This window comes from Dromiciops gliroides, chromosome 3, assembly GCF_019393635.1.
Source record: "Dromiciops gliroides isolate mDroGli1 chromosome 3, mDroGli1.pri, whole genome shotgun sequence".
Lineage (NCBI taxonomy): Eukaryota > Metazoa > Chordata > Mammalia > Microbiotheria > Microbiotheriidae > Dromiciops > Dromiciops gliroides.
The window spans coordinates 58,999,645-59,025,152 of NC_057863.1; the positions used below are offsets into that span (position 1 = coordinate 58,999,645).

A 25,508-nucleotide genomic window follows, 5' to 3' on the forward strand; every position below is an offset into this window, starting at 1 on the left:
TTTGTCATGTGATATTTTACTCATTTCTAATTTGCCCTAATATTTTTTAAACAGAAAAAATTAACAAAACCTACAATGAACAATTTAATTAGATGGAAGATATCAAGTGAGGAAGTCCGTAGGAAAATTGGGGGTCTTTCATGACACTGTGATAAACAACAAGGAAGTGCCTTGTGACACCCTGAATCAAGTACCCTCAGGAGGGTATATAAGGGCTGCCCTGGAGAAGGAGAGCATCAGACTTCACTCACCTCTCCTGAGTTCTCTCTCCTCTCCTCACCTGAACCCTCTGTACTGACACTATGGGTTGCTGTGGCTGTAGAGGCAACAGCTGTGGTGGCTGTGGTGGCTGTGGTGGCTGCGGTGGCTGTGGTGGCTGTGGCGGCTGTGGCGGCTGCGGTGGCTGTGGCGGCTGCAGTGGCTGTGGTGGCTGTACCACATGTACCTGCCGCCGTGTGGGCTGCTGCTCTGCCTGCTGCCCCTGCTGCTGTGGCTGCTGTGGAGGCTGCTGCAGCCCCATGGTTGTCTGCTGCCGCCGCACCTGCTGCTCTGGCTCCTGTGGCTGTGGTGGTGGCTGTGGTAAGGGCTGTGGCTGTGGCAAGGGCTGCTGCCAACAGAAATGCTGCTGCCAACAATGCTGCTGTAAGAGGCAATGCTGCTGCTAGAGGGGAGCAGTCAGGGCAGGGCCTCCAGGAAGGCCCTGCTGAGCCCATGCTCTGTCCAGCAAGGTAGGACTTTCCTTCATCTCAGACTTCTGCTTCTCTCTGAATTTTCACCTGTGTCCCATAACGTGGGCACGCAGTCTGGGAGGACCTCACACTATTTGCCCTTCTTGTGGGCACTATCATGTCACCATTCTGCTCCCAATGAGGCACCCACAAAGCAAACTCTCGAAAGCAATTAGAGATGGGCTCAATTCAACTGTCATAAAAACAACGCACAAGATCTACAGGATAAAAAATGATCAGGACAAAGGAATCTTTATATTCTTTTGATACCTTTATCTTCTTAAAGATCTTGTATGACTGTTTCTGTCCTTTCGACGTGTATGGTACATCACCGTTTCATTCTGCTATCTCCTGTTTTCTCACTTAATCTTTCACTATTATCAATAAAATGGCACCAAATAATCATAAAAGACCGTCTCCTTTTCATTATTTCAGGGCGTTGGCTCTCTCCATTAAACATACATAATACACACCAAGGAAACTTAGGAATCTCTATTTGTTCCCTTTATCTAAATGTTTCTTCTCTGTGAAATCCAGGAAAAATAAACAACTCCATCCCTGGTTTGTACTGAATTATCTCCTCCCTTCTTGATTCTCCGTAGTCATAGTGAGTTTTTCATTTCACAGTCTGAATAATGCAAAGTTATCTTCTTTCCTTAAGTCCAAACAACCTGAATATATGAGGACAGTGTTCATCATTCTTTCCTTTGGCCTTTCAACTAACCATTGGGCAGAGTCTAAGAAGCAGAGAAAAGCATACCCAATTTTGAAAACTTTACTTTTATAAAGAAAAGCTCTACTCTGAAGAGCCAGGTTTGGTTTTTTTCTTTTTCTTTTTCTTTCAGGTGAGGCAACTGGGGTTAAGTGACTTGCCTAGGGTCACACAGCTAAGTAAGTATTAAGTGTCCAATGCCGGATTTGAACTCTGGTCCTTCTGACTCCAGGGTCTGTGCTTTATCCACTGCACCACCTAGTTTTTGTTTTGGTTTGGTTTTGCCTTCTCTTTTGGCTTCATTTGAAGAATGTGACCTTGCATAATGTCATGGAATCTTAGGTTTGAATAGGACCCTTTGCCCTCTTGACTTTTGCCAAAGACATTTACATCCTATTGTCAGAAACAAAAATTCAAGGGTTCAATCAGCTTTTTATTTAGGCATCCCTCACAGTAGAATTGGGTGGGTAGGTGGTGCAGAGCCTTTTCTTCTCTGGCTTCAACCACCACAATCCCTTTACCTTCTTTCAGACTAAGGAACAGAGCCTTTATTAAGTACCTACTATGTGTCAGGCACTGTGTTTGATATCATCTCATTTGATCTTCACACCAATCCTGTAATGTGAGCATTATGATGAGCACCATTTTACAGTTGAGGAGACTGAAGTAGACAGAGTGATTTGCCAAGGGTCATATAGCAACTGAGAATCCCAGGATAGATTTGAACTCAGATCTTCCTGACTAGACCCGGATTCAAATCTTAACTCTGACCTTTGGCAAATCATGTGGTCAGCCTGGTCCTAAGTTTCCTCTTCATCCATAAAATTACACTAGATGACCCCCAAGGCCCCTTCCTGCTGTGGACCTATGACTTCCTAAGTCAAGAACAGTTCTTCATAAATCAACACAAATAACTGATTGGGATGATTACAAAAGAGTGTGGCTTTGCAAGGCCCCTGCACAATGGCACAGAGGTCAAGGAAGTGAGTGAGAAAAGAGGAAGTATGGCAGAGGGTCTGACTACCTTGCAACAGTCCTTCAGCTACAAATCCAGTCGCTGATAGCTCCTACCATCCATCCCTCTTCTACTCTATGTACTGCAGAACTGCGTCTTTGCTCATCATTGGGAATGGAGAAATCACAGAATCTCGGGGTTGAAGGGGACCCCAAAAGGCGTCAAGTCCGCCACACACTGGAACTAGAATCCCCACTACAACATGCCCAGCCTTTGCCCAAGGACATCCCGTGAGGGGGAACCCAAGACAACTCTACTTGTTAGGATGTCTCTCCTTAGGTCCATTCTCTACCTACCTCTTTGTAACATCCTCCTGACTCCCAAATCTACCTAAATCTCAGCCCTCTCCCACATAACCTCTCCTTAGATACTTTTTTTTGGTTTGGTTTGGTTTGGTTTGGTTTGGTTTTTTGGTGAGGCAATTGGGGTTAAGTGACTTGCCCAGGGTCACGCAGCTAGTAAGTGTTAAGTGTCTGAGGCCGCATTTGAACTCAGGTCCTCCTGAATCCAGGGCTAGTGCTCTATCCACTGCGCCACCTAGCTGCCCCTCTCCTTAGATATTTGAAGACAACTATCATGTCTCTCCAAGATTTCTCTCCTCCTCTCTCCTCATTCCTTCAGGTGATCATCACTGGGCATGGAAACTCTGTCAAGGCCATTCACTTTCCCAGCCATCGTCCTCTTATTAATGTCCTTCTGAAAATGGGGTGCCTAGAACCAAGTTCAAAAATCCACAGCTATTCCAACCAGGACAAAGTACAGCAGGGTTATCGTCTCCTGACTTTGTATACTATGCAGCCTAATATGATTACCAGTAATAGTAATAGCTAACATTTCTATAATGCTTACTGTGTGCCAGGCATAGTGTTAAGTGCCTCACAATTATTATATCCTTTGATCCTCACAGACGTCCTTCCAGGTAGCTCTTGGGGCTGTTATATCCCACTGTGGACTCCTTGGGAGAGCTAGGTGGTGCAGTGGATAGAATGCCGGACTTTGAAATTGGGAAGATCTAAGGTTGAATATTTCTCAGACACTAGCGACTGTAGGCAAGCCACTTATCTCACCCTCAGTTTCTTCCTCTGTAAAATAATAGCACCTACCTCCAAGGGTTGTTGTGAGGATAAAATGAGAAAACAGATGTAAATCCTTCACAAACCTTGGGGCAATACATAAATTCTGGCTATTAATCTAGTAATCCACTAAAGAATTAAAATTAGAATTTTTTTTTTTCAAATTAACTATTATCGGGGGCAGCTAGGTGGTGCAGTGGATAAAGCACTGGACCTGGATTCAGGAGGACCTGAGTTTAAATCCAGCCTCAGACACTTGACACTTACTAGCTGTGTGACCCTGGGCAAGTCACTTAACCCCCATTGCCCTGCAAAAAAAATATTTTAAAATTAAATTTTTTTTAAAAATCAAATTAACTATTATCTTCTATTAGTGAAGTTGATTTTTTTAAAGTTAATTATTCCTCCTATCTTTGTCTCATCAGCAAATCTGATTAGTATGTTATGTCTGCCCTGTTTCCTAATCAAAAATAAAAATGTTAAAACAGCACAGACCTAAGCAGAGATTCCTGGTATATTCAATTAGAGATTCTCTCTACAAGTTGATATCCAACCAATAATAGCTACTCTTTGAATCTGGTCATTCAACTTTTCCCAAATCCACCTAATTATATTATCCTCAAGTGCATAGATCTACATCTTTTCCACAGAAATCTCATAACCCCTTATTAAATGGTTTGCTAAAATCAAGGTAAATCACATCCATAGAATCTCCTTGACCTAAAAGGGAATGAGGTTTAAAATGTCAAAAAAAAAAAAAAAAAGGAAATGAAGTTAGTCTGGCATTGTGACTCATGCCTGATAGGAACATGCTGCCTTGTTTTAATTACTGCTTCCTTTTCCAGCCATCCTCATAATACTACTTTCTAGATGTAGCACCTGCTCTCACACTTATTCCTTCATCCTAAAAAGTTTGAACATGGGTTCACTTAAAAAAACCATATCACAAGAGTCCTCACAAAACATGTTTGCTTTTACTGATCAGACAGAGGGCACAGTTAGTTCAAAGCAAAGGCATTTACAATTAAATAGGATTATAAGAAAAGTAAGGGTAGAACATTTTCCTCTTAAACTTGAAATACAGTCTCCCTCAAATACTCCCAACATCAGTAGGAAGAGTGGACACCATAGACTCAGGCATGGAGGGTCACATAGGGAATATTTGTGGCCAGCACATATGGATACAAGGATATACAAGCAAGAGGGTCTGTTACCATCCAGAGCCAAACCCAAATGAGCCAACTAGCTAACTGGTGCCCATCAGCATTTAGTCTGTTTGGAAATATCCTCTTTCTGCTAGGGAGTTTGAAGTCAAATCCCTGTTCCATGCCTTTTAGATTTAGGATTAAAAAGTTGCCTATAACCCCAATCAGTTCCTTATCTTCAGCCTATACTTCCCCTTGTAAGGGGGCTAAAATTCTAGCTAGTCTGTCTAAAATATCTAATGAGTGGTCACCAATAAATTATAAGCTTTATCAAGAGTTTAGACTTTTAAGCATTTATTAAGGAGAATAAGAATTTAGTGAAGAGAGAGAAAGGCCTAGATTCATCTATCTTGGGGAGCTACAGTTCCCCTCCTCCACTCTCCATGAGTCCTGGTGAAAGAGAGTGAGAGAACCTGCCTTGCCCCCTCTTCCTCCCACAAGCAAACGTCACTTCCTGACGCCAAAGAAAAGCCATACGGCTTGCCCTCAGATGCCTTCTCCTCAAGGCAGAGCTTTCCTACAGTAAGTCTCCAGCAGGTGGCATCATTCCAATAGTTACACCCTTAAACCATTTCAAGAGACTTGCCTTACAAAAACTGCGAAGGAATGTGAGTCAAGGGCAATATAGTTTTCATCAGTCCAGTAAAGGTCCCTGAATCTCCCCTGCAAAGTAATGGGTTGGGAAAAGCAAGAAATAGCTTGGAGGAGGCTAGGGAGCCAGTGCAGGATATTTTCCTCCATCTTCCATCATTTGTTCTCAATTCCAGCTATCAACATGCAGAAGGGATCAGTAATAAACTTTCATGGCTTTAAGCCACCCTACATAGACTTTTCCAGGAAACAAAGTCAAGCTCACTGGTAGTTAATATACTTCACTTTTTCCTTTTTTGAAAATAAAGGCAACTCTCCTGAAGAACCTCTTACATTATTCAAGATCTTTCAAGTCACTCTTCAACAATCCTATTTATCAGCTTCTTTTCAAGATGCTAGTGACTTTCACATATCAAGGGAAACTAAATGCTCCCTCACTATCTCCCTATGTATCCTGGTACCAATTCCCCATTAGCCATTTTTGTTCTGTTCATTCAAGTTCAAAGAATATCCTCTTTGGAAGAGAAAAGAGACACAAAAATAAGGAGTGAGTAATTCTTCCCTCTGTTGTCAGTTATCATTGTTCCATCCACAATAAGCAGCAGTCCTATTCTTTCTTTGATGTGCCTTTTTTGCCCAATCTAACTTTAAAAAAAAAAAACAACAACACCTTTTTCTTTTGTTGTCCTTAGTATTCCTTATCAGCCTCAGCACATACTGGACGTTAGACCTCTTAATACTATTCTTACAAGACCAAGCCACGGTTTTATAATCATCCTTTATTACCTGCCCTTACATTCATTGTCTTGCATCTCTTTAAGATCTGCTTTGATTCATGAGCCTCTGTTCATTAGTTCATGGTCTTTTTAGACAACTACCACTTTTCTACTCCAATAAAATTATTTATCTTTGAGTCTTAATTTATTTTTATTTTTAACTTAAATACAAAACCAGAAAAGGAAAAAAAAAAACTGCCATGTACACAGCAAAACATAGGAGAGAATTCAATATGACAATAAATTTGCATTTCAAGAAAACCTATATTATAAATACTATACATTGTTTTCAGAGCTGCCCAGCTTTTCTTTGCTTCCTTGTAGATTTCCTTTTATTCTCTGCTGTTCACTTTTTACTTTATTTTTCCCCTCCCTCCCCTCTAAAGCTTGAATAAGTTTGAATAGATAAACACTAGATAGATGAGAAATAGATGATAGAGATGATAGATAGATAGATGATAGATTATAAATAGAGATAGATAGACATATATATCTCTAAACATATACATATATATACACATATACATTCATGCACCTATACGTAAGACCATACTATGCTTATTTCCACTTCTCATCTGTTTCTCTGTAGTTGGACAGCATCTTCCTTCATAAGTCCAAACCTTTCCATGTTTTTCTAAATCAACCAGTTCACCATCTCCTACAGCACAGCAATATTCCAACCCAATCATATCCTGAGAGATTGTCTATGAAATTTTCCCCAATTTTTTGCATTCCTTCTATTCTTGACTACATAGGTTTTACTTATACAAAAAAATTGTAATTTAATCAAAATTCTACATTTTGTACTTCCACAATGCTCTCACTTTATAATATAGTTTAAGGTCTGATCCTGCTAAATATGCTTTCTTAACATCTTTTTTCCCTTCTTTAAAGTTCCTGACCTTTTTTTCTTTCAAATGAAATTTGTTATTATTTCTTCTAATTCAATAAGATATTTTTTAGTAATTTAATTGGAATAGGATTGAATAGATTAGCTAGGCAAAATTGTTCATTTTTTTTATATTTGCTTTACCCACCCATGAACTTTAAGTCTTAAGAATATCATTCTTCAGAGTTTCCCATTTCCCCCTGAGCTATAGAATTCTATTCCTTAGGATTCTACACCACATTTTTCTGAACTCTTTGAAATTCATTCTCCAAAAGTCTTGGGTGCATGTCCAACTCTATCCAGTTTTCCTCTTTCTCTGTCTCAGATGTGAAGATGGTACAATTTTTCCTCCCCACAGCTTCCATTATTTCAATTTTAGCAACAAGTTCTTCCTTTTTAGTTAATAACAGTTCTCCTGATTGGTTCCTTCATCCTTTGAAGAATGAAGTTAACATTGCAGTAAGTTGAATATTAACAGCTGTTCAGTTTGGGGAAGGGCAAATGCTCTAATAGATGCTTGAGTAAATGATCTCCCATCACTATTCTATTGTGCCTCTGTGTACTAGGTTTGAGATCTCTTTCTTGAATGCATTTATTCCTGTTCCTGTTGAGGTAGACAGTGAAGATATTTCTCTTCTTTCTGATTCAATTGATCTTCACTAAATCTCTCCATCCCTCTCACATCTCTGGATTTCCTCACTTCAGTATATTTTCATAATCGCCACTGTATTCTGCCCCTTTTTTAAACTATACTGGTTTGGTTCTGCTGCTGTGAAGAGGCGTAAAAGGACCCAGAGTAAGAATTAGAACTCTTAAATAAAGGTAGGTGTATGTATCAGGTGACTTCAATAAGTTTTGCTGGAGAAGTATTTTTAAGTCTAGTATTTAACAGAAAATTACTAAAGTATTTTAGCATTTACATTTTTGTAAAAATTTTTTCCTTTAAAAACGTCTATGGGTTAGCTAGGTGGCACAGTGGATAGAGCACCGGCCCTGGAGTCAGGAGTACCTGAGTTCAAATCCATCCTCAGACACTTAACACTTACTAGCTGTGTGACCCTGGGCGAGTCACTTAACCCTAATTGCCTCACTAAAAAAAAAAAAAACATTAAAAAAAAAAGGTCTATGTCCTTGTGACATCTACCCCCATATAGTTCCACAATCTTGATTTCCCATTGGCAGATGTTTGCTGCATACCAAAATTGCAAACAACATTCTTTTAAGAGGTAAGAGACATTCTTGACACGTGAACCTAAAAAAACAAACAACACACAGGTGAGAACTTTGGGACAGTATCCAATATGAGGAAGTAAACAAGAGAAGATGAAAATCTTCAAAAATAGAAATCATCAACAACAAGGAAGTGGCTGAAAGTATATAAGGGCTGCCCTGGAGAAAGAGAGCATCAAACTTCACTCACCTCTCCTGAGTTCTCTCTCCTCTCCTCACCTGAACCCTCTGTACTGACACTATGGGTTGCTGTGGCTGTAGAGGCAACAGCTGTGGTGGCTGTGGTGGTGGCTGCGGTGGCTGTGGTGGCTGCGGTGGGTGTGGCGGCTGCGGTGGCTGCGGTGGCTGTACCACATGTACCTGCCGCCGTGTGGGCTGCTGCTCTGCCTGTTGCCCCTGCTGCTGTGGCTGCTGTGGAGGCTGCTGCAGTCCCATGGTCATCTGCTGCCGTCGCACCTGCTGCTCTGGATCCTGTGGCTGTGGTGGTGGCTGTGGTAAGGGCTGTGGCTGTGGCAAGGGCTGCTGCCAACAGAAATGCTGCTGCCAGCAATGCTGCTGTAAGAGGCAATGCTGCTGCTAGAGGGGAGTCAACAGGACCTAGTAAATACCAGTTAGGGGCACATGCAGAGCATGAAGGTAAGACTTTGTTTTATCTCAACCTGGCTGCTTTGAATCTGCCTGACATCTATGTCATCTGTGTGTCCCGCAACATATGTTAGCGGATTGTACCTACTATTCTGTGAACATTGTACATCTTCTTGATTTCATAGAAATATCACAGGCAAAACAGCCAAGCAAAAAGATAAGAGTCCAACTATTATATGTTGTTGAGGTCAGAAAAAATGCAATCATGATCTTTATTCCTTCCTTTCTTATAATATATATATATATATACACACACACACACATATACACATGTATGTATATATGTGTATATGTATACATATACAATATGTGTATAAAGATCTTGTCTAAATTTAGTCTCCATTTTCAAAGGCATCTCTCTATCCTTTACCCCTTTTGAAATGTTTGATGCCTTCAGATGCTGATTTGCCCATTTATGTTACCTGCTTTTCTATTCTTTTGCCGTTTCTTATCCATCTTCCTACCCTCTATAAATATCTCAATAAAATCTGCTAAATTTCCAGCAATAAACTTGTCTCTTTTATTATGGTATGGCTGTGCTAAAAGATATCATTCCTGCCTCATGAATGACTAATGAAAGAAACAAATTAAGTGGGAGCTGAACAAGAAATTCACATTGAAGGGTCTTTTTCCTTTACTGAAGGAAACCTGTAATTTCAGACAGGTCAGGATGAATCATCCGAGAAACACAATGAATATTACATCTTATGTTCACACATGGAACACCCATCATCGACAAACATATACCACACATAAATTTGGATTAGCCAATGTCTTTTTTGGTTTTTTTGCAGGGCAATGGAGGTTAAGTGATTTGCCCAGGGTCACACAGCTAGTAAGTGTCAGGTGTCTGAGGCTAGATTTGAACTCAGGTCCTCCTGAATCCAGGACTGGTGCTTTATCCACTGCACCACCTAGCTTCCCCAGCCAATGTCCTTTTGAATGAACACAATTACACCTTATAACCAAACCTTACCATAATATCATAAAACTCAACTCTGGTATCATTCTATCAATCATCCTTTGTATGTATGACCCATGACACAGAAGCTCAATCTCTGGATTTACTCAGACTACATTAAATACTAGAATGTATACCACAAATTATTCATATTTGACTCAATTTACCCCCCACCAGTCTCATAATACTTAACTTTTGTCTAGATCGCCATTGATATAGGTTTTTTTTTTAAAAGCTTTAACCAAAAAAATAAAATAAAAATAAAAATAAAAAAGCTTTAGTTTCCAGGCAAGAACTCAATGTATTTATGCATTTCATATGTTTCTATTTAACCAAACAGAAAGTACAGAAAATACAAAAGACTCAGATTTGCCTACAATGCACATAATCCTCCTCTTCCTGTCAGGTCTCTTCTTCATTTTAGGAAACCATAAAAATCTCTGGTCTTACAAATACTACCCTAATAGTTTCAACAGAAGGAAGCAAACTTGGGGTTGCTAAAGAAGCAATTCCCAAGCTCCCCAAATGGGAATATAGCCCAAAATTGTGGGTTATATATGGAAGAAAGCATTTGCTAAAATGTCATTTCACATGAAACCAACCTTTCACAGAAGCAATGTACTGACTTTAGGGCTAGCTCTAAGGGGCATAGCTTAGGATAAATCATATTGTGTAATTCCTTTCCCTTCCCTATAACATTTTTTCTGTTGTTCAGTTGGGGTTTTTTTTGGTCATATCTGACTGTTCATGACCCCAGTTGAGGGTTTCTTGGCAGGGCTACTGGAGTGGTTCGTCATTTTCTTCTCCAGCTCATTTTACAAATAAGGAAACTGAGGCAAACAGGGATAAGTGATTTGCTTAGAGTCACACAGCTAGTGTCTGAAGCTGGGTTTGAACTCTGGAAGAGGCCCATAACTCTATCCACTGTATCACCTAGCTGTCACCCAACGTTTTTAGATAGATGAAATTAGGTTAAAGTTTACATCAAATGCAGTTTTGAAGGATAAAGGAGCACAAGTGGGAATCCTGAAGTATAGAAAGGTATTTAAGTATAAAAGTATATAAGGGGGGGGCAGCTAGATGGAGCAGTGGATAAAGCACTGGCCCTGGATTCAGGAGGACCTGAGTTGAAATCTGGCCTTGGACACTTGACATTTACTAGCTGTGCAACCCTGGGCAAGTCACTTAATCCTCAATGCCCCACCAAAAAAAAAAGTATATAATAAAGGGCAGCCACAGCTTTTAGAATTTAGATTTATAAGAATTAATAAGAATTAGATTTATAAACAGGGGTATGCTGATAAATATTTAATAACTGGGTCTCAGGAAAGTACGGAGGACACAAGTTCAAATTGTATGTTTTTGTGAGGCAATGAGGGTTAAATGACTTGCCCAGGGTCACACAGCTAGTAAGTGTCAAGTGTCTGAGGCCAGATGTGAACTAAGGTCCTCCTGAATCCAGGGCTGGCACTTTATCCACTGTGTCACCTAGCTGCCCTCTCAAACTGTATTATAGATATTTTCTCCATCACTTTCTTAGGTCTACTCAACAGACAAAACAATAAATCATGCCTTGAGTTGTAACATTTGTAGATTTCTAAAGTATAAATAAATGCTCGTGGTAAAATTTTAACAATTGGCTCTTGCCAACCAGTATGGGCTTGCTCTTTTAATAAGGCTAATAGTGTGATAGGAACTTCAGGTCTATTTAAAATAAACAACAGCTGGTGGAACTTCCTTTGTGTATACTTTTCCCCCATCCTTCACCCCACCCCCCACCCCCTCCACCACCCTGTCCATGCTTTCTGGAGTCTCCAGTGCCAACACTGCAAGGCTTCCTAAAACTCTGGACTCAAAGATATTTCTAAGATTTATTGGATCATAGGGACTGACTGTTCAGGCATCAGATTCCCTCTCCTATCTGTGCACAGGTTGACATACTTTCCACAGGGATTGGTACAGGCCTATTGTAGAGTTGAAAGGGATCTGCATTCCTTCTTCCAGGTCACAGCTCTCCTTATAACAAGGTCCTGAAGGACGGTAAGAGACCTCTTCATTAGCACACCCAAAGCCCATGCCCTATATTCCTTATGGTGGTACCGGGTGGGTTTTGCTTTAGAAGAATATACTGCAGGAGAACAGTAGATTAATCATCGTAAAATCCAAAGTGCAGGATGGTCTAGACACTATTTTATGCCCCCATTTTCTCACTACAAAGGAAAATGTGAGTCTCCTATGGTGCTGGATGAACAGAATGGGGGAAGCTTTCATCTAAAACATCCATCTGAGAAAACATTCCACCCCTGTAGACCTCCCAATGGGGCCTCTTGACAACTGTTCTCAGAGTCGAGGATAATGCTGGCATTAACTTGTTAAAAGTTAAAGCACACACCCACCCTTTCTCAGAACAAATGGGACAACTTACATAAGGCTGCACAGTACCATCAGTCAGTCAGTTTTTTAGGATATTTTGCCTATTTTCTTGTACTGTGCTTTGTCTAGGGGGAAGGGATGGGACAGGGAGAAGCTAGTTCTGAGTTTGTCAGGGTTTGTATAGCACATCAAAAGAAAATGTATCTATTAAAAGTGATCTCCTAAGTTTGGGCAAATGTTTACTTTTTTTTCATTTCAAGACAAATGAGTAAACAGTCACGATCTTCATGGTGGCAGTGATGAAGACAATGAGGACAGCTTACATTTGTCACACTCCTCTAGCACCTTACAGTTACAAAGCACTTCAGATTCATCACCTCAATTAGTTCTCCAAGCCAGTGCAAGCACCATTACCCCCAAGTCAACACTTGAGGAATCTGAGACTCTGAGAAGTTAAGGGATTTGTCCAAGGTCACACAGTAAGTGGCACAACTGACATGCCAACCTAGGTCATCCTTGTTCATGGCTCTTTCCACATGACCACAGCTCATCCTTTTAGCTGGTTACGGAAATAGTAAATAATATAGAATAGAATTCATAAGAGTAACAACGACTGGATAACAACATCATTGTCTTTCTCAGAGTGTTTTGATTGGCAGAAGGAGAAACAAGGAAGGGTAGTGTCCCAAAAAGCTAGAGAGAAAAGGGTAATTAACAATGTCAAAGGGGGCAGCTAGGTGGTGCAGTGGATAAAGCACCAGCCCTGAATTGAGGGGGACCTGAGTTCAAATTCAGCCTCAGACCCATGACACTTACTAGCTGTGTGACCCTGGGCAAGTCACTTAACCTTCATTGCCCAGCAAAAAAACAAAAACAAAACAAAACAAAAAACATAACTAAGGTGTTTAGAATGAGGCAAAAAGAGCAACTATTACATGTGAGAAATAGGAAGTTGGGTGTTATGCTTTATCACTCATCAAATGAGTATTAGCAAGTTGTCTCTCCATAAAGCAATTTCCCAGTTCTAAAGGAGTAATTATCGATCATCATCGAAGTTATCTTAATTGAGATTTGAGGGGAGGAGTCTAGCCCTTTGTCAGGGCTCTTCCCTCTTGGCTTCCCAGAGTGATGCGGACAGCAGTGCTAGAACATTTACATTAGATTCAGCGTGGACCGTAGAGTTTTGATTGAGAAAAGATGGAACCAAATTACAAAAAGCATCAAAGCATAGGCTAAAAATCCATAACTCCCAATTTCCTCTTCTCCCTTCTCTGCCATTTGTAAGAATGCAGGCAGGGGGCAGCTAGGTGGCACAGTGGATAGAGCACCGGCCCTGGAGTCAGGAGTACCTGGGTTCAAATCCGGCCTCGGACACTTAACACTTACTAGCTGTGTGACCCTGGGCAAGTCACTTAACCCCAATTGCCTCACTAAAAAAAAAAAAGAATGCAGGCAATAAGATCTGTCCAATATTCTGCACTTCACAAAGAAGGATGTCAAAAATCTTTAGGTCTCTTCTCTAATCTCTACTTAAAAAAAGGTAGTCACTATTCTGTAAAAAAAATAATACATTATAGGGGGAAGCTAGGTGGCACAGTGAATAAAGCACTGGCCCTGGATCCAGGAGAACCTAAGTTCAAATCCGACTTCAGACACTTGACACTTACTAGCTGTGTGACCCTGGGAAAATCACTTAACCCTCACTGCCCTGCAAAAAAATACATGATAACTCTTCCTTCTATTATTTCCAATTTAGCTTGTATTTAGCTTGTCTATACATACCTGTTTGTATGTTGTCTTTCCCATTAGACTGTGAGCTCCTTGATAGCAGGGACTGTCTTTTGCCTGTCTTTTGCCTGTCTTTGTCTGCCTCAGTTTCCTTATCTGTAAAATGAGACTAATAATAATACATGCTTCACAGAATTGTGAAGACCAAATGAAATAATATTTGCAAAACATTTAGCACAGTGCTTGACACATGCTGATTTCCTTACCCATTCACAACTGAGGCAATCATCTATTTACAACACATAGGTTCTTTGGTTCCCTATCAGAACATGAAAGCAACAGCCACTTCTTCCCCAAATAAACTAATAGTAGTGACAAGAAAGAAGAGAATATAGGAAAAAAAAAAGAAAAGAAAAAATTTAAAAAAGAATAAGAGGGAGCAGCTAGGTGGAGCAGTGGATAAAGCACTGGACCTGGATTCAGGAGGACCTGAGTTCAAATCCGACCTCAGTAATTTGACACTTACTAGCTGTGTGACCCTGGGCAAGTCACTTAACCCTCATTGCCCCACCAAAAAATAAATAAATAAATGACAAAATAACAAAATAAGGAAAAAGAAATATTCTCATCAGTAGACCAGATGCCTGATTCTAACTACATCGTAATAACTAAAAAAGAACTCCATCAAAAATCAGTGAGGCTCTGCCCAGCAGGAGGCAGTTGGGGGCACAGGATACTGAATGTTGGTTTGCAAGAATGGTCATTGTATTAACTGACTTCACTTAACTGTTACTCTTTCTTTCTATTTTTTTTTTTTTTTTTTGGTAAGCGCAATGAAGGTTAAGTGATTTGCCCAGGGTCACACAGCTAGTAAGTGTCAAGTGTCTAAGGCCGGATTTGAACTCAGGCCCTCCTGAATCCAGGGCCGATGCTTTTTCCACTGCACCACCTAGCTACCCCCTATTCTTTCTTTCAAGGGAGAGGTGGGGTACCAGCAAACGTAGTCTATGAGAAAATTCTTGTAGTGTGCAAAACAAAAAAAATATTTAAATTTTTTAAATTTAAGTATCTTAAATGAGTTTGACCAATTATACAAAAGATCTCTATCTTCAAAAGGCATTTTTCCCTGGATTTGAAGTAAGAACACCTGGGTTCAAATCCTAACTTTAACCTTGCACAAGTTATTTAACTTCTAGGGGGTCTCATTTTCCTTACTTGAGTGGTTAAACTAGATGATTTCTTTATGGTCCTTTCCTGTTCTAAATCCATGTTCCTGTATACAATAACAACAACAACAACAAAATTTATATAGTGCTTATTATGTTCCAGGCCCTGTGTTCAGAGGTTTACAATTATTAGCTCATTTGATCCTCACAACAATCCTGGGATATAGGTGTTAATATCCCTGTTTAACAGGTTTGAGAAAACTGAGGCAAACAGGTTAATTACACCAGACTTTAAAACAGATGCAAAGAAAACATTGATTCTGGAGAAATCCTTGGAATTTTCCATGCAAATCACATTTGGAATCACATTTGGAAAAATTTGTTGGGCTAGAAGGAGAGATGGTGTTTGTTAATGCTTCCTGCCCACCATCAGCTGCAAGCCTTCACAGGTTAAAAAGAAGGGTGGAAGAAATGAAGCTATCTAGCCTATTTTCCCCAATCCTCAGATGTGAGTCATTCCCTAAGGAGTAACCAAAGTAGTCGCTTTCAGAAGAATCAATCTTAACCCAATTCCAAGGCCAGTGATGATCAGTATTGAACAAAAGAATCTGATTGGGATCAAGGGGTTCAACTTCTATCTATGAGAAGGCAGCCCCAAGTCCTCAAACTCAGTTCCAAAGCCACTTCTGATTCGATAGATACAACATGAAGGCAGAAAACATTTGAAAAGCAAAGAAAAAAACTAAAAACAAAACAGAAACTTTTATTTTTAATTCAAGGGGTTTTCTTAGCGGGGGTTTGGGGGGGAGGTTTCTAGATTTCATTTTTATTTTAGGCAACTGAGCTAAATGAGTTAGGGGAGAGACCCCATCCTCACAAGGTATCAAATGTCACATAAAACTAGCTCAATGGAACCGGTTCTCGTAAGCGATGGCCAAGTAACTCCAGGAAGCACTATGAGCCTTGCACAGAGCAGATATTGGAAACCACAGAAGGGATAAGGTCAGCCTGGAAAAGGTCATTAATTTTTTATCCCTCCCTCAAGACAAGAAGAAAAATTGCCCCCAGAACAGACCAAGCATCCGTATGACTTCACAACTCACTCAGAAAGACCTTCTCAGAAGCTACTGGAAACACACACACACACACACACACACACACACACACACACACACACACACACACACAGATTATTTTAAGCAAATGAGATAAAAGCAAATGTAGGCCAAAATACACAGTTAAATAGTTAAATCCAAATCTATACAATGAAGTTTAGATGTCGGCTGAATAAATACCTAATATCTGAGTACCATCCCTGAATCCAAGGACATGGGTACAAATTCCAATTCTGACAATCAACGAATGACCTTGGGCAAGTCACTATGTGGTGGAGTTTGTGTCCTTGTTCACGGAATCTCCTCAGTTCACGAGGGAGTTGGACTGGAAAGGCCAGAGAGCCTCTGAGGTCCCTTCTGGCTCTCCATCTATTATCCTGTGTCTTTTTTTTTTTCCTTGGAGTGGGTGGGAACCAGATTTGTGAATTCACTCATATAAGGAGCTTCTGGGAAGAAAATTTCCTTCATCAGTTCGAATATGTTCTCACCCTTATTATAGTCAAGGAGACATGCCTGTAATACTAAAAAGACGAGTCATTTTCCAGGTTTACACAGAATGTTCTAGAGAAGACTAGGCTTGAGCCAAAACTGTGACTCCGAGACTAAACCCCAAACCGCTAGGCTGTACAGTTTCTCATCTCTCCTATTAGTCTCCCGAAAGGTTTTCTACAGTTAAGATTCTCATCCTCTAGCCCAGGGGTTCTTAACTTTTTTTTGGCATGGACCCCTCTGGTAGTCTGGTGAAAACTATTGTGGTTTGTTGTCTACATTCATAATGGGAGGAAATAACAAATTTCTTTCCTTTTTTTTTGGTGAGGCAATTGGGGTTAAGTGACTTGCCCAAGGTCACACAGCTAGTTAAGTGTCAAGTGTCTGAGGCCGGATTTGACTTCAGGTCTTGCTGAATCCAGGGCCGGTGCTTTATCCACTGCGCCACCTAGCTGCCCTTGGAAATGACAAATTTCAATCAGAGGTGAATGAAAATAAAGATATTTTTTCCCCATCCAAGTTCAGAGACCCTCTGAAATCTCTCCCAGGATTGTTTAGAGGTTTAGAGAGGCAAGGATCATGGATTAATGACTTGGAAGGGACTTTCCCCAAAGCCATGTAGTGTCCCTCACTACCATTATGTTCTAAGTTTATTCCTCCCATGGATGCTGTGTGTATTTGTGGGAAGGAGTGAACCAGGTTCTTAAGAGAAGCTTTTGTATTAACTGTCTAAAGACAGCTACCTGAGAGTAGTAGTAGCTGCCCTCTGGGGACCCAACCTGACAATTTGAAAAGAAGTTGGGAAATACTGCTATTATGTCTTTCTCCTCCTCCTTCTCCCCTTCCTCCTCTTCCTCCTCTTCCCCCCTCCTTCCCCCTCCTCCATCTCCCTCCTCCTCCTCTTCTTTTTCCTCTTCCTCTTCCTCCTCCTCCCCTCCATCTCCTCACCCTCCTCCCTCCTCTTCCTCCTCTTCCTTCCCCCTCCTCCTCCTCTTCCTCTTCTTCCTCCTCCCCCTTCTTCTCCTCCTTACTAGCTGTACAACCCTGGGCAAATCAGTGTTTATCTCAGTTTCCTCATCTGTAAAATTAGCTGGAGAAGTAAATGGCAAACTGCTCCAGTCTCTTTGCCCAAAAAACCCAAATGGGATCGCAGAGTCAGACACAACTGAAAGGACTAAACAACAATGGACCACTGGTTAAGAGCCTCCATCTAAGCGGACTTACCACAAGCGACAGACCTTCAGTGATTCTTCTCCAGTTGCTGCCGACAGCTGAAACTAGCCTGCAACTGCCACACAGTGGTAGACATTCTTCTAGTGGCAGTAGTCAGTCAGCTTCTTGTTCCTGGGGTCATCAGGATTGCTCTAGTGGGCTTCAATGCAAGGGCAAGCTCAGGACTGCTCAAGGGAACCCTGGACCTTCAAAGGAAATCCCTGACTTCATCCAAGGACATCTCATCTCCAAGAATCACATAATATCCCGGGCAATACATAAAGGGGTAAGAGAATAAAAACACAAGAGTCCACTGAAGAGGGTCTCAGAAACAATCAACACGTTAAAGCCTGATGCTAGCGATGAGACCAAAGAGCCACATCAAACGCTTGTGGTCCTCAGTGGTGGCCACAGGGCATGGGGGGGGGGGGTAACCTCTTAACCTAGATACAGACATCTGTTATTTATCATAAAGCAATGGGAATAATAATGTGTAGGTGGCTATAATAAGCACTGACAACTTGAAGAAGCTTTCTGAACCTGACATTAAAGTATCTAGGTGAGAGAAAAGTTACTGTAGTTGATGATAGACTGTGGGATGGGATGGGAGGGCTTACTATAGATAGGCAAAAAGGTTTGTGTTGGAGAGTGCTGAGCACACACACACCTTTAGGAAAGGAACAAGATGTGGTTCTTAAGAGCCATTTTGCTACTGGGCCCATGTTTCATTGTGAAATGTATTCAGACAAACCAGATGGAAAGATGCCCTGAAGTGTGAGGTGGGAGACCTGTGTTCGGCTCAGAATTCTGCCACTATTCGGCCATGTGACTTTGGACTAGGGACTTCATCTCTTTATCTCAGTTTCCTCATTTTTGAAATGAGTGGGATGGACTCTGACCTCCAGGGTCTCCTGCAGCTCATATATTTTATTGGGAGCTCCGTGCTTATCCTGACTTACCTACTTCAGGCAAAAATTAGCTGATGTAGAGGATATTCAATGAGTTATGAATAAAATGGATGACTGACTCGTCTAAGGAGGGCAAGGATAGTTATTTTTCTTTTATCTATATTAGTTAGCCATGACATGGGGTTTGGGACATATTGAGGAATTAAGGGACTATTAAAATTTAAACTGGCCAACTCGATATCAGGAGGGACACACCTAGTGGGAGATTGAATTCTATAGCCAGAAAGTCAGTTGGGCATGGCTACTGCCCGAGCTAGGAAACAGAGATAAGTCCAGAGGTCTGGACTATCATTCCAAAAGAAAAATGCCCCTGACTCTCAGGAATATCTCCCCACCCCACCCCCAAAGGAACTTTCCATTGTCAGGTGGTCACCCCATCCATCCTCTATAAAAGCTTCGGCCTCCCTTGGGGAGGAGAATGTTTCTAAGCCATCTCCTTCCCTTGAGGCTAAGTCTTTGACTTCCCTTTCACTTTCTTTAGCACCCAAATAAAAGACTATTTTATTCTAATTGGATTTTGTGCCAGAGTAATACCTGAGGACCCCTACCACCTATTTCCCCCATGACAGCTATGACTGTCATCTCCATCCCAAAAAATATTTACTGAGGACCAGGTGGATAGAGCACTGGGCCTGGAATCAGGAAGACTCTTCTTTATGAGTTCAAATCAGGCATCAGACATTTATTAGCTGCGTGATCCTGGACAAGTCACTTAACCCTGCTTACTTTGGTGTCCTCATCTATCAAATGAGCTGGAGAAGGAAATGGCAAACCACTCCAGTATCTTTGCCAAGAAAACCACAAATGGGATCATGAAGCATCAGAAAAGATTCAAACAACTCAACTAAAACAATGATATTTAAGGCATTTTCATCTCATTTCTATCAAGACTTGTTACCCACATTCAGACAGCAAATGCTATCATTTAATCTCAAAGAAATGAAGCTATGAGGAAGTAAGAACTCTAAACAATTGAAGTTTCCTGGTATCAGAACCACCAAAGAAATCAATAGATGCCCAACTACTAAGGGCAATTTTTAAAAATGACTTGGTATATTCTTTCATTTCAAACATCCCTCTGACCTCATCCCTCCAAATGAGAGAGAAATCAGCCAGCAGAATATTTGCTGCTATCTTATGATTGTAAAAAAGTCGGGCCTAAAGCTGAAAGGGACCATAGAAATCTTCTAACCCATTTTCTAGATAAGAAAACTGAGGCCCACCATAGAGAAGCAATTTATCCAGAGTTACAAAGGAAGGATAGAAGACTGGATATGGAGTCAAGAAAATTATCTGGCCACTTATTAGTTGTGTGACCCTGGGCAAGTCATTTAACTGTTGCCTGCCTCAGATTCTCAATCTGCAAAATGGGGATAATAATAGTGCCTACCTCACAGGGATATTGTGATGATAAAATAAAATCACACTTATAAAGGACTTTGTGAACCTTAAAGCTTTCTCAATGTTAGCTACCTACGGAACACCCTAGACCAAAGTGTTCTGACCACTCACCTCATGTTCCTTCCTGCACATCTTCTCATTATAAGGAGAAAAGCCAAATCCAGAAGCAGAAGGGTTCCTGAAGTGGGGGAGGAGGAGGTTCTCACCATCCTGAGTCCCTTGCATGACCTAAAACCTTGCCCACACTGACACCAAAGCCTTCCTGTCTTGCTTCCTCTCTCATTATCACCCCACAACCAAAGGAAAAGATACCCAAGCTGTAGAGAGAATCAATAATTCTGCTGCTCCCAGTTCCAGAGACCTCACATGTGACTTCCTTAGTAGTTGTATCAACATCCGTTTGGAGAAATGAGAATGAGCATTAAGACCAGTTTTCTACTATGGTATCTGGGCACAGAACTGTAACTAAGGCAGGGCAATGGGGACTTTGCCCCAGAACACTGACAACATTTATAGCAATAGAGAAACACAATAGAATTACCATGAGATTTAAAAAGATAATTAAGAGAAGCTACAAAATGGTGTGTGATGGGGTATACATTTCCCCCACCTCTATGACATCTTTCTGATCAATGATCTCATGCCAGTATCCTGGGGTTTCTTTCCTCCTATCCTACAGCCACATCTGTCCTCCTGGACAGGAATATATCCAAACAGCAACCAGAGAGTGAGCTGAAGTCAGAGAATTATGAATACCCAAGGGAGCCCCAGGACATCGCTGGAGACTGTTGTACAATAATAACTGCAGTACAAATTTTAATATATGGAGGCCAGGGAATATTATATCTCATCATGAGAAATGCTAACTAGGAAAATGTCAGAGTAACTCAGGAAGACATATAAACTGGCATAGAGAAAAATGAGCAGAACTAAGAACACGGTAACCATGGCATCAAGGAAAGGAACACTCAAAGACATCAGAATTCAGATCATTGCATTGATCAGTCGATTTCAGAGGACCAACTCACTCTTGATAGACAGGCAGTGGACTACAGTTACAGAATGAGACATATGCTAAATAGTAGGACCCAAATATACACAAATATTTATAGCAGCACTTTTTGTTGTAGCAAAGAACTGAAAACCAATTCCCATTAGTTAGGGAATGGCTGAACAAATATGGGTTTATAAATATAATGGCATATCATTGTTCCATTAAAAATATGAAGATGATGGATTTAGAGACTCCTAGGAAGAGTTGTCTGAACTGATAAGGAATGAAGTGAGCACAGCCAGGGAAACAGTGTATACAATGATTGTAGTATTTTAAATGAAAACAACTGTGAGAGAATATAGAACTATGATCAATGCAATGACCAGTCATGACTTCAAAATACTGGTCATGAATCACGTTTCCCATATTTTGGCAGAGAGGTGATAGACTAGAAATGCAGAACCATATCCATTTTCAAATTAGCCTACTTGGACTCCTTTTTTCCTGACTATGTTTATTTTGTTATAAGGTAGAATCTTTTTTTTTTGTTTTGGTTGGGGGAAGATGTGGTGTGACTTGATGGGGTGAGGGCAGTAATAATGAAAATAAAAGAAAAAGAAGTGGGGCAGCTAGGTGGCACAGTGGATAAAGCACCTGAGGACCTGAGTTCAAATCCGACCTCAGACACTTGACACTTATTAGCTATGTGACCCTGGGCAAGTCACTTAACTCTGATTGCCCCACAAAAACAGAAAAAATTAATCATAAAGTTAGAAAGAGTAGAAGAAAGTTCAGAATTGGATACAGATAAGTAAAGCAAGCTTAGAACCACCAAGTTCAATTTGAAATATATAAAAAAGTCATATTCATTGTTTCATATACAATCATCTGTTCATTGTAGAGTGAACTGTCCATGTTTGTTGATGTTTGACACATAACAAGAAGGAAAAAAATTCAATAAAAAGAAAGATAATTTAAGGTCATCTTAATTGGTTACTGCATATGACTTGTTCTCCTGTAGCCTGATCTTAACAATTATGCCTAGCTAGAGGAAAGGAGGAAAGGAAGAAATCTGTGAGTAAACAGTACCCACAAACAGTCAGATATGTACCTTTGGCTCCTCAAGGAAAGACCTTAGATAGATAGTCACAAAATGGTGCCAAGAAAATTTGCATCCAATTCTTGGCTGGTAAGCAACTACTCCACAGTCATGATGCTCAATATTCTATTAAGCTATTCATGAGTTAATTGGATGGGTTTCCCTTCCCAATGGTTAGCAATCACTAACTTTGCCAGCAACCATAATTGATTAATAAGTCTTCATTTAATTTGGATAGCAAGCTTTTAGTCAGAGTCCAATTAAATCAGGTTTTCATTCTGAAGATGACATGACAAATGCCATTTGTGTTCATTAGAATATGTTTCAGTTGGATAAAATAATTAAGCTATAACAATTCTTCAATGACACCATGATAGGAAACTTAATTTCTAAGCAGATGGTAAATTTGCTTTCTATATCTTTTTCAATCCTTCCATTAATACTATAGATACTATCTCATCTTGGAATCTCATTAGCCATGAAGAACTGAGCAGTCTCAACCCTTTTTAAAATATATCAGCTCTTTTTTTTTTTCATCAAAGATCTCAAAGGACCTTGGATTTTATATTTAAGCCTACCATAAGCACTCCATTATCAAGAACCATTGAGGAATGTGGTGTTCTCTCTTTCTGCTAAGGGCACCATTATAATTCAACTTATCCATATTTATACTCTGCTTTGCCCTCAAAATTCCATTAAGTGACAAGACTCCATAACGTCTCTCACATCTTCCCCCCTTCTTTCCATTCTCATGAAGCCACCATTAAGATGGTTGAGCCTTTATCACTTACCTGTATTGTTACCATAGCTTCCTCATCAGTTTCCCCAGTTCCTCTCCTTTCCAATACCACCTCCACATAGCTATTCAAAGAATGTTCCTAAAGCACAAGTATGTGACCATGTCACTCTCCTGCCCCAGCAGTTCCAGTGCCTCCCTACTGCCTTTTTGATTAATTACACAATCCTTAGCCTGTAAATTAAAGCCCTTCACAATCTGGCTTCAGGATCCCTTTCCAGGCTATTTCCCCTCAGTACAATTGATTCACTTTACACTCCAGTCAAACAGACCTATTTTGTGTTCATTGAAGCCTCTATTCCATCATCTAGTTTTATGCCTGTATACAGAGTACCCCCCCCCCCCACATGCTTGGAATGTGGCCTCTCCTCATTTATCTTTTGGAATCCTTAGCTTTCTTCCAGTCACCTGTCCTGGGAAGATCGTCCTGATCCCCCTGGCTCCCTCTCCCTTCTCAACTGACATCATATGTGCTTATCTGTCACCATCTCCCTTCCCAACCGAACATGAGCCCCTAGGGGGAAGGGATCACTTTTCATTTTCTCTTTGAACCTTCAGTCCCTAGCATTGTATTGTTACACATGTTAGGTACTTCGTAAGAGCTTGCTTAATTGAATTGGCTTGAGTGATTTTATATACTATATCTCATATGGATTTCCATCATTAAACAACTAAAATCAAAAAAAAAAACAAAACAAAACAAAACCCAAACCTTTCTTTGATGATCCAAAGACCTGGAAACTTGCTCAGTGTCAATGTTATAAACATCACAGTACAGAAAAATCTGAGGGAATTGGTTGAGTCTTGCCTGATCTCAATTGACTGGATGCTGTTGTTTTCAAACAATAATGGTAATCATTGATATTTACTGATCTTTTTTTTTCCAGAATAATTCTGGGGGGTAGGTAGTATATTATTAAGCCTATTTTATAGTCAGTTAGATGGTGTAGTAGATAGAGTGCTGGGGCCTGGAATCGGAAAATCCTGAGGTCAAATCCAGTCTAGACACTTACTAGTTATGTGATCCTGGGCAAGTCACTGAACTTCTGCCTGCCTCAGTTTCCTAATTTGTAAAATAAAGATAAAAATAGAAACTTCTTCCCAGAGTTTCTGTGAAAATAAAAGGAAGACATTTGTAAAGTACTTTGAAAACCTTAATGTGCATTGTAAATATTATTATAATTAAACTGAGGTACAGATTTTTCTGGGACTATTAATAATTAAATAACCATTAAGTGTCAAGAATCAAAATCAAACCCAGCTTTTTTGACCCCAAATCCAAGATTTCTACTACACTCCAAAGCCTAATGCTAAATACTTACATCTTTACTTATGATCTGTTTCTATGAAGAACAGAATTTGGGAGAAGTGGGGTACTAAAAATGGAAATTCCAATTTATTGAGCTTCCTGAGTAGTTTCCTAGCAAACAAGAGCTACACTTTTCCAATAAAGATGTCATTGACCCAAGGCAATTCTCTCATTTTGCCCATGGGCTCAGATGATGACTTCTTATGTGAAATATTAGCAGGTGACTTTTTGCTGGTCAGATACATTTCCCTGAAGGGCCTGAGGGTGATATGAAGCTGTTTTCCTGTGCTCCTGAAGAACCCAAGAGACCATTAACTTCCTGGAATCCTCCAGCAAAGACAGATTCTTCATAGGCAAAACGGGGGCCATATTCACCCCGTGAGTGCTAATATTCCCAGAAGAGGCATATTACTGAGATCAGTATTCTGATATGGTGTGCTGATGTCATGCCAATAATAGAGGCTTAATGAATCTTTGTTGAATGAATGAATACAATGCAGTGCACGAGAGGGATGACTGCTGGTACACTCCTTGTGATAAGTGAACAAAAGAAGGGGTTCTCTCTTTCATTCACTTGGTTCTGACAAAGTAGAGTACAAAATATGTTTTTCCTCTGCCATCTTGGTTATTATCCTCAGTCAATGGAGGAAGAAAAAGTGTTTCTAACTCCTTCCTCTTCCTTAAAGAAATCTAGAGAAGTTATCAAAGAGTATGTAGTTGGTCAGATGTATTACATAAGCATCAGCACCAGGTAAGGGTTGAATAGCCAGTGGATAAAACACTGGACTTGGAACTGGGGAGATTCATCTTCATGAGTTTAAATCCAGTCTCAGATACTTAACTGTGGGACCCTGGGCAAGTCACTTAACTTTGTTTGCCTCAGTTTCTCATCTGAAAAATGAGCTGGAGAAGAAAATGGCAAACCACTCCAGTATCTCTGCCAAGAAAACCCCAAGTGAGGTCATGGAAAGTTGGACACAACTGAAACAATTGATGGCAAAAAAAAAAAAAAGTTTTTTGAACTGGGCCTGTG

At 40.4% G+C, this 25,508-nt stretch overlaps 2 protein-coding genes across 2 annotated transcripts; both read left to right on the forward strand.

Moving 5' to 3' along the window:
• Positions 1-302: 302 nt before the first annotated feature.
• Positions 303-665, forward strand: LOC122746545 (small cysteine and glycine repeat-containing protein 5-like). Its single transcript, XM_043992238.1, has one exon. It carries the CDS (start codon positions 303-305, stop codon positions 663-665), a length of 363 nt encoding a protein of 120 aa, XP_043848173.1.
• Positions 666-8,460: 7,795 nt separating this feature from the next.
• Positions 8,461-8,799, forward strand: LOC122746550 (small cysteine and glycine repeat-containing protein 7-like). Its single transcript, XM_043992242.1, has one exon. It carries the CDS (start codon positions 8,461-8,463, stop codon positions 8,797-8,799), a length of 339 nt encoding a protein of 112 aa, XP_043848177.1.
• Positions 8,800-25,508: the final 16,709 nt, after the last annotated feature.

Coding starts and splice junctions, on each gene's coding strand:
- LOC122746545 (XM_043992238.1), top strand. CDS start 303: ATGGGTTGCTGTGGCTGTAGAGGCAACAGCTGTGGTGGCTGTGGTGGC.
- LOC122746550 (XM_043992242.1), top strand. CDS start 8,461: ATGGGTTGCTGTGGCTGTAGAGGCAACAGCTGTGGTGGCTGTGGTGGT.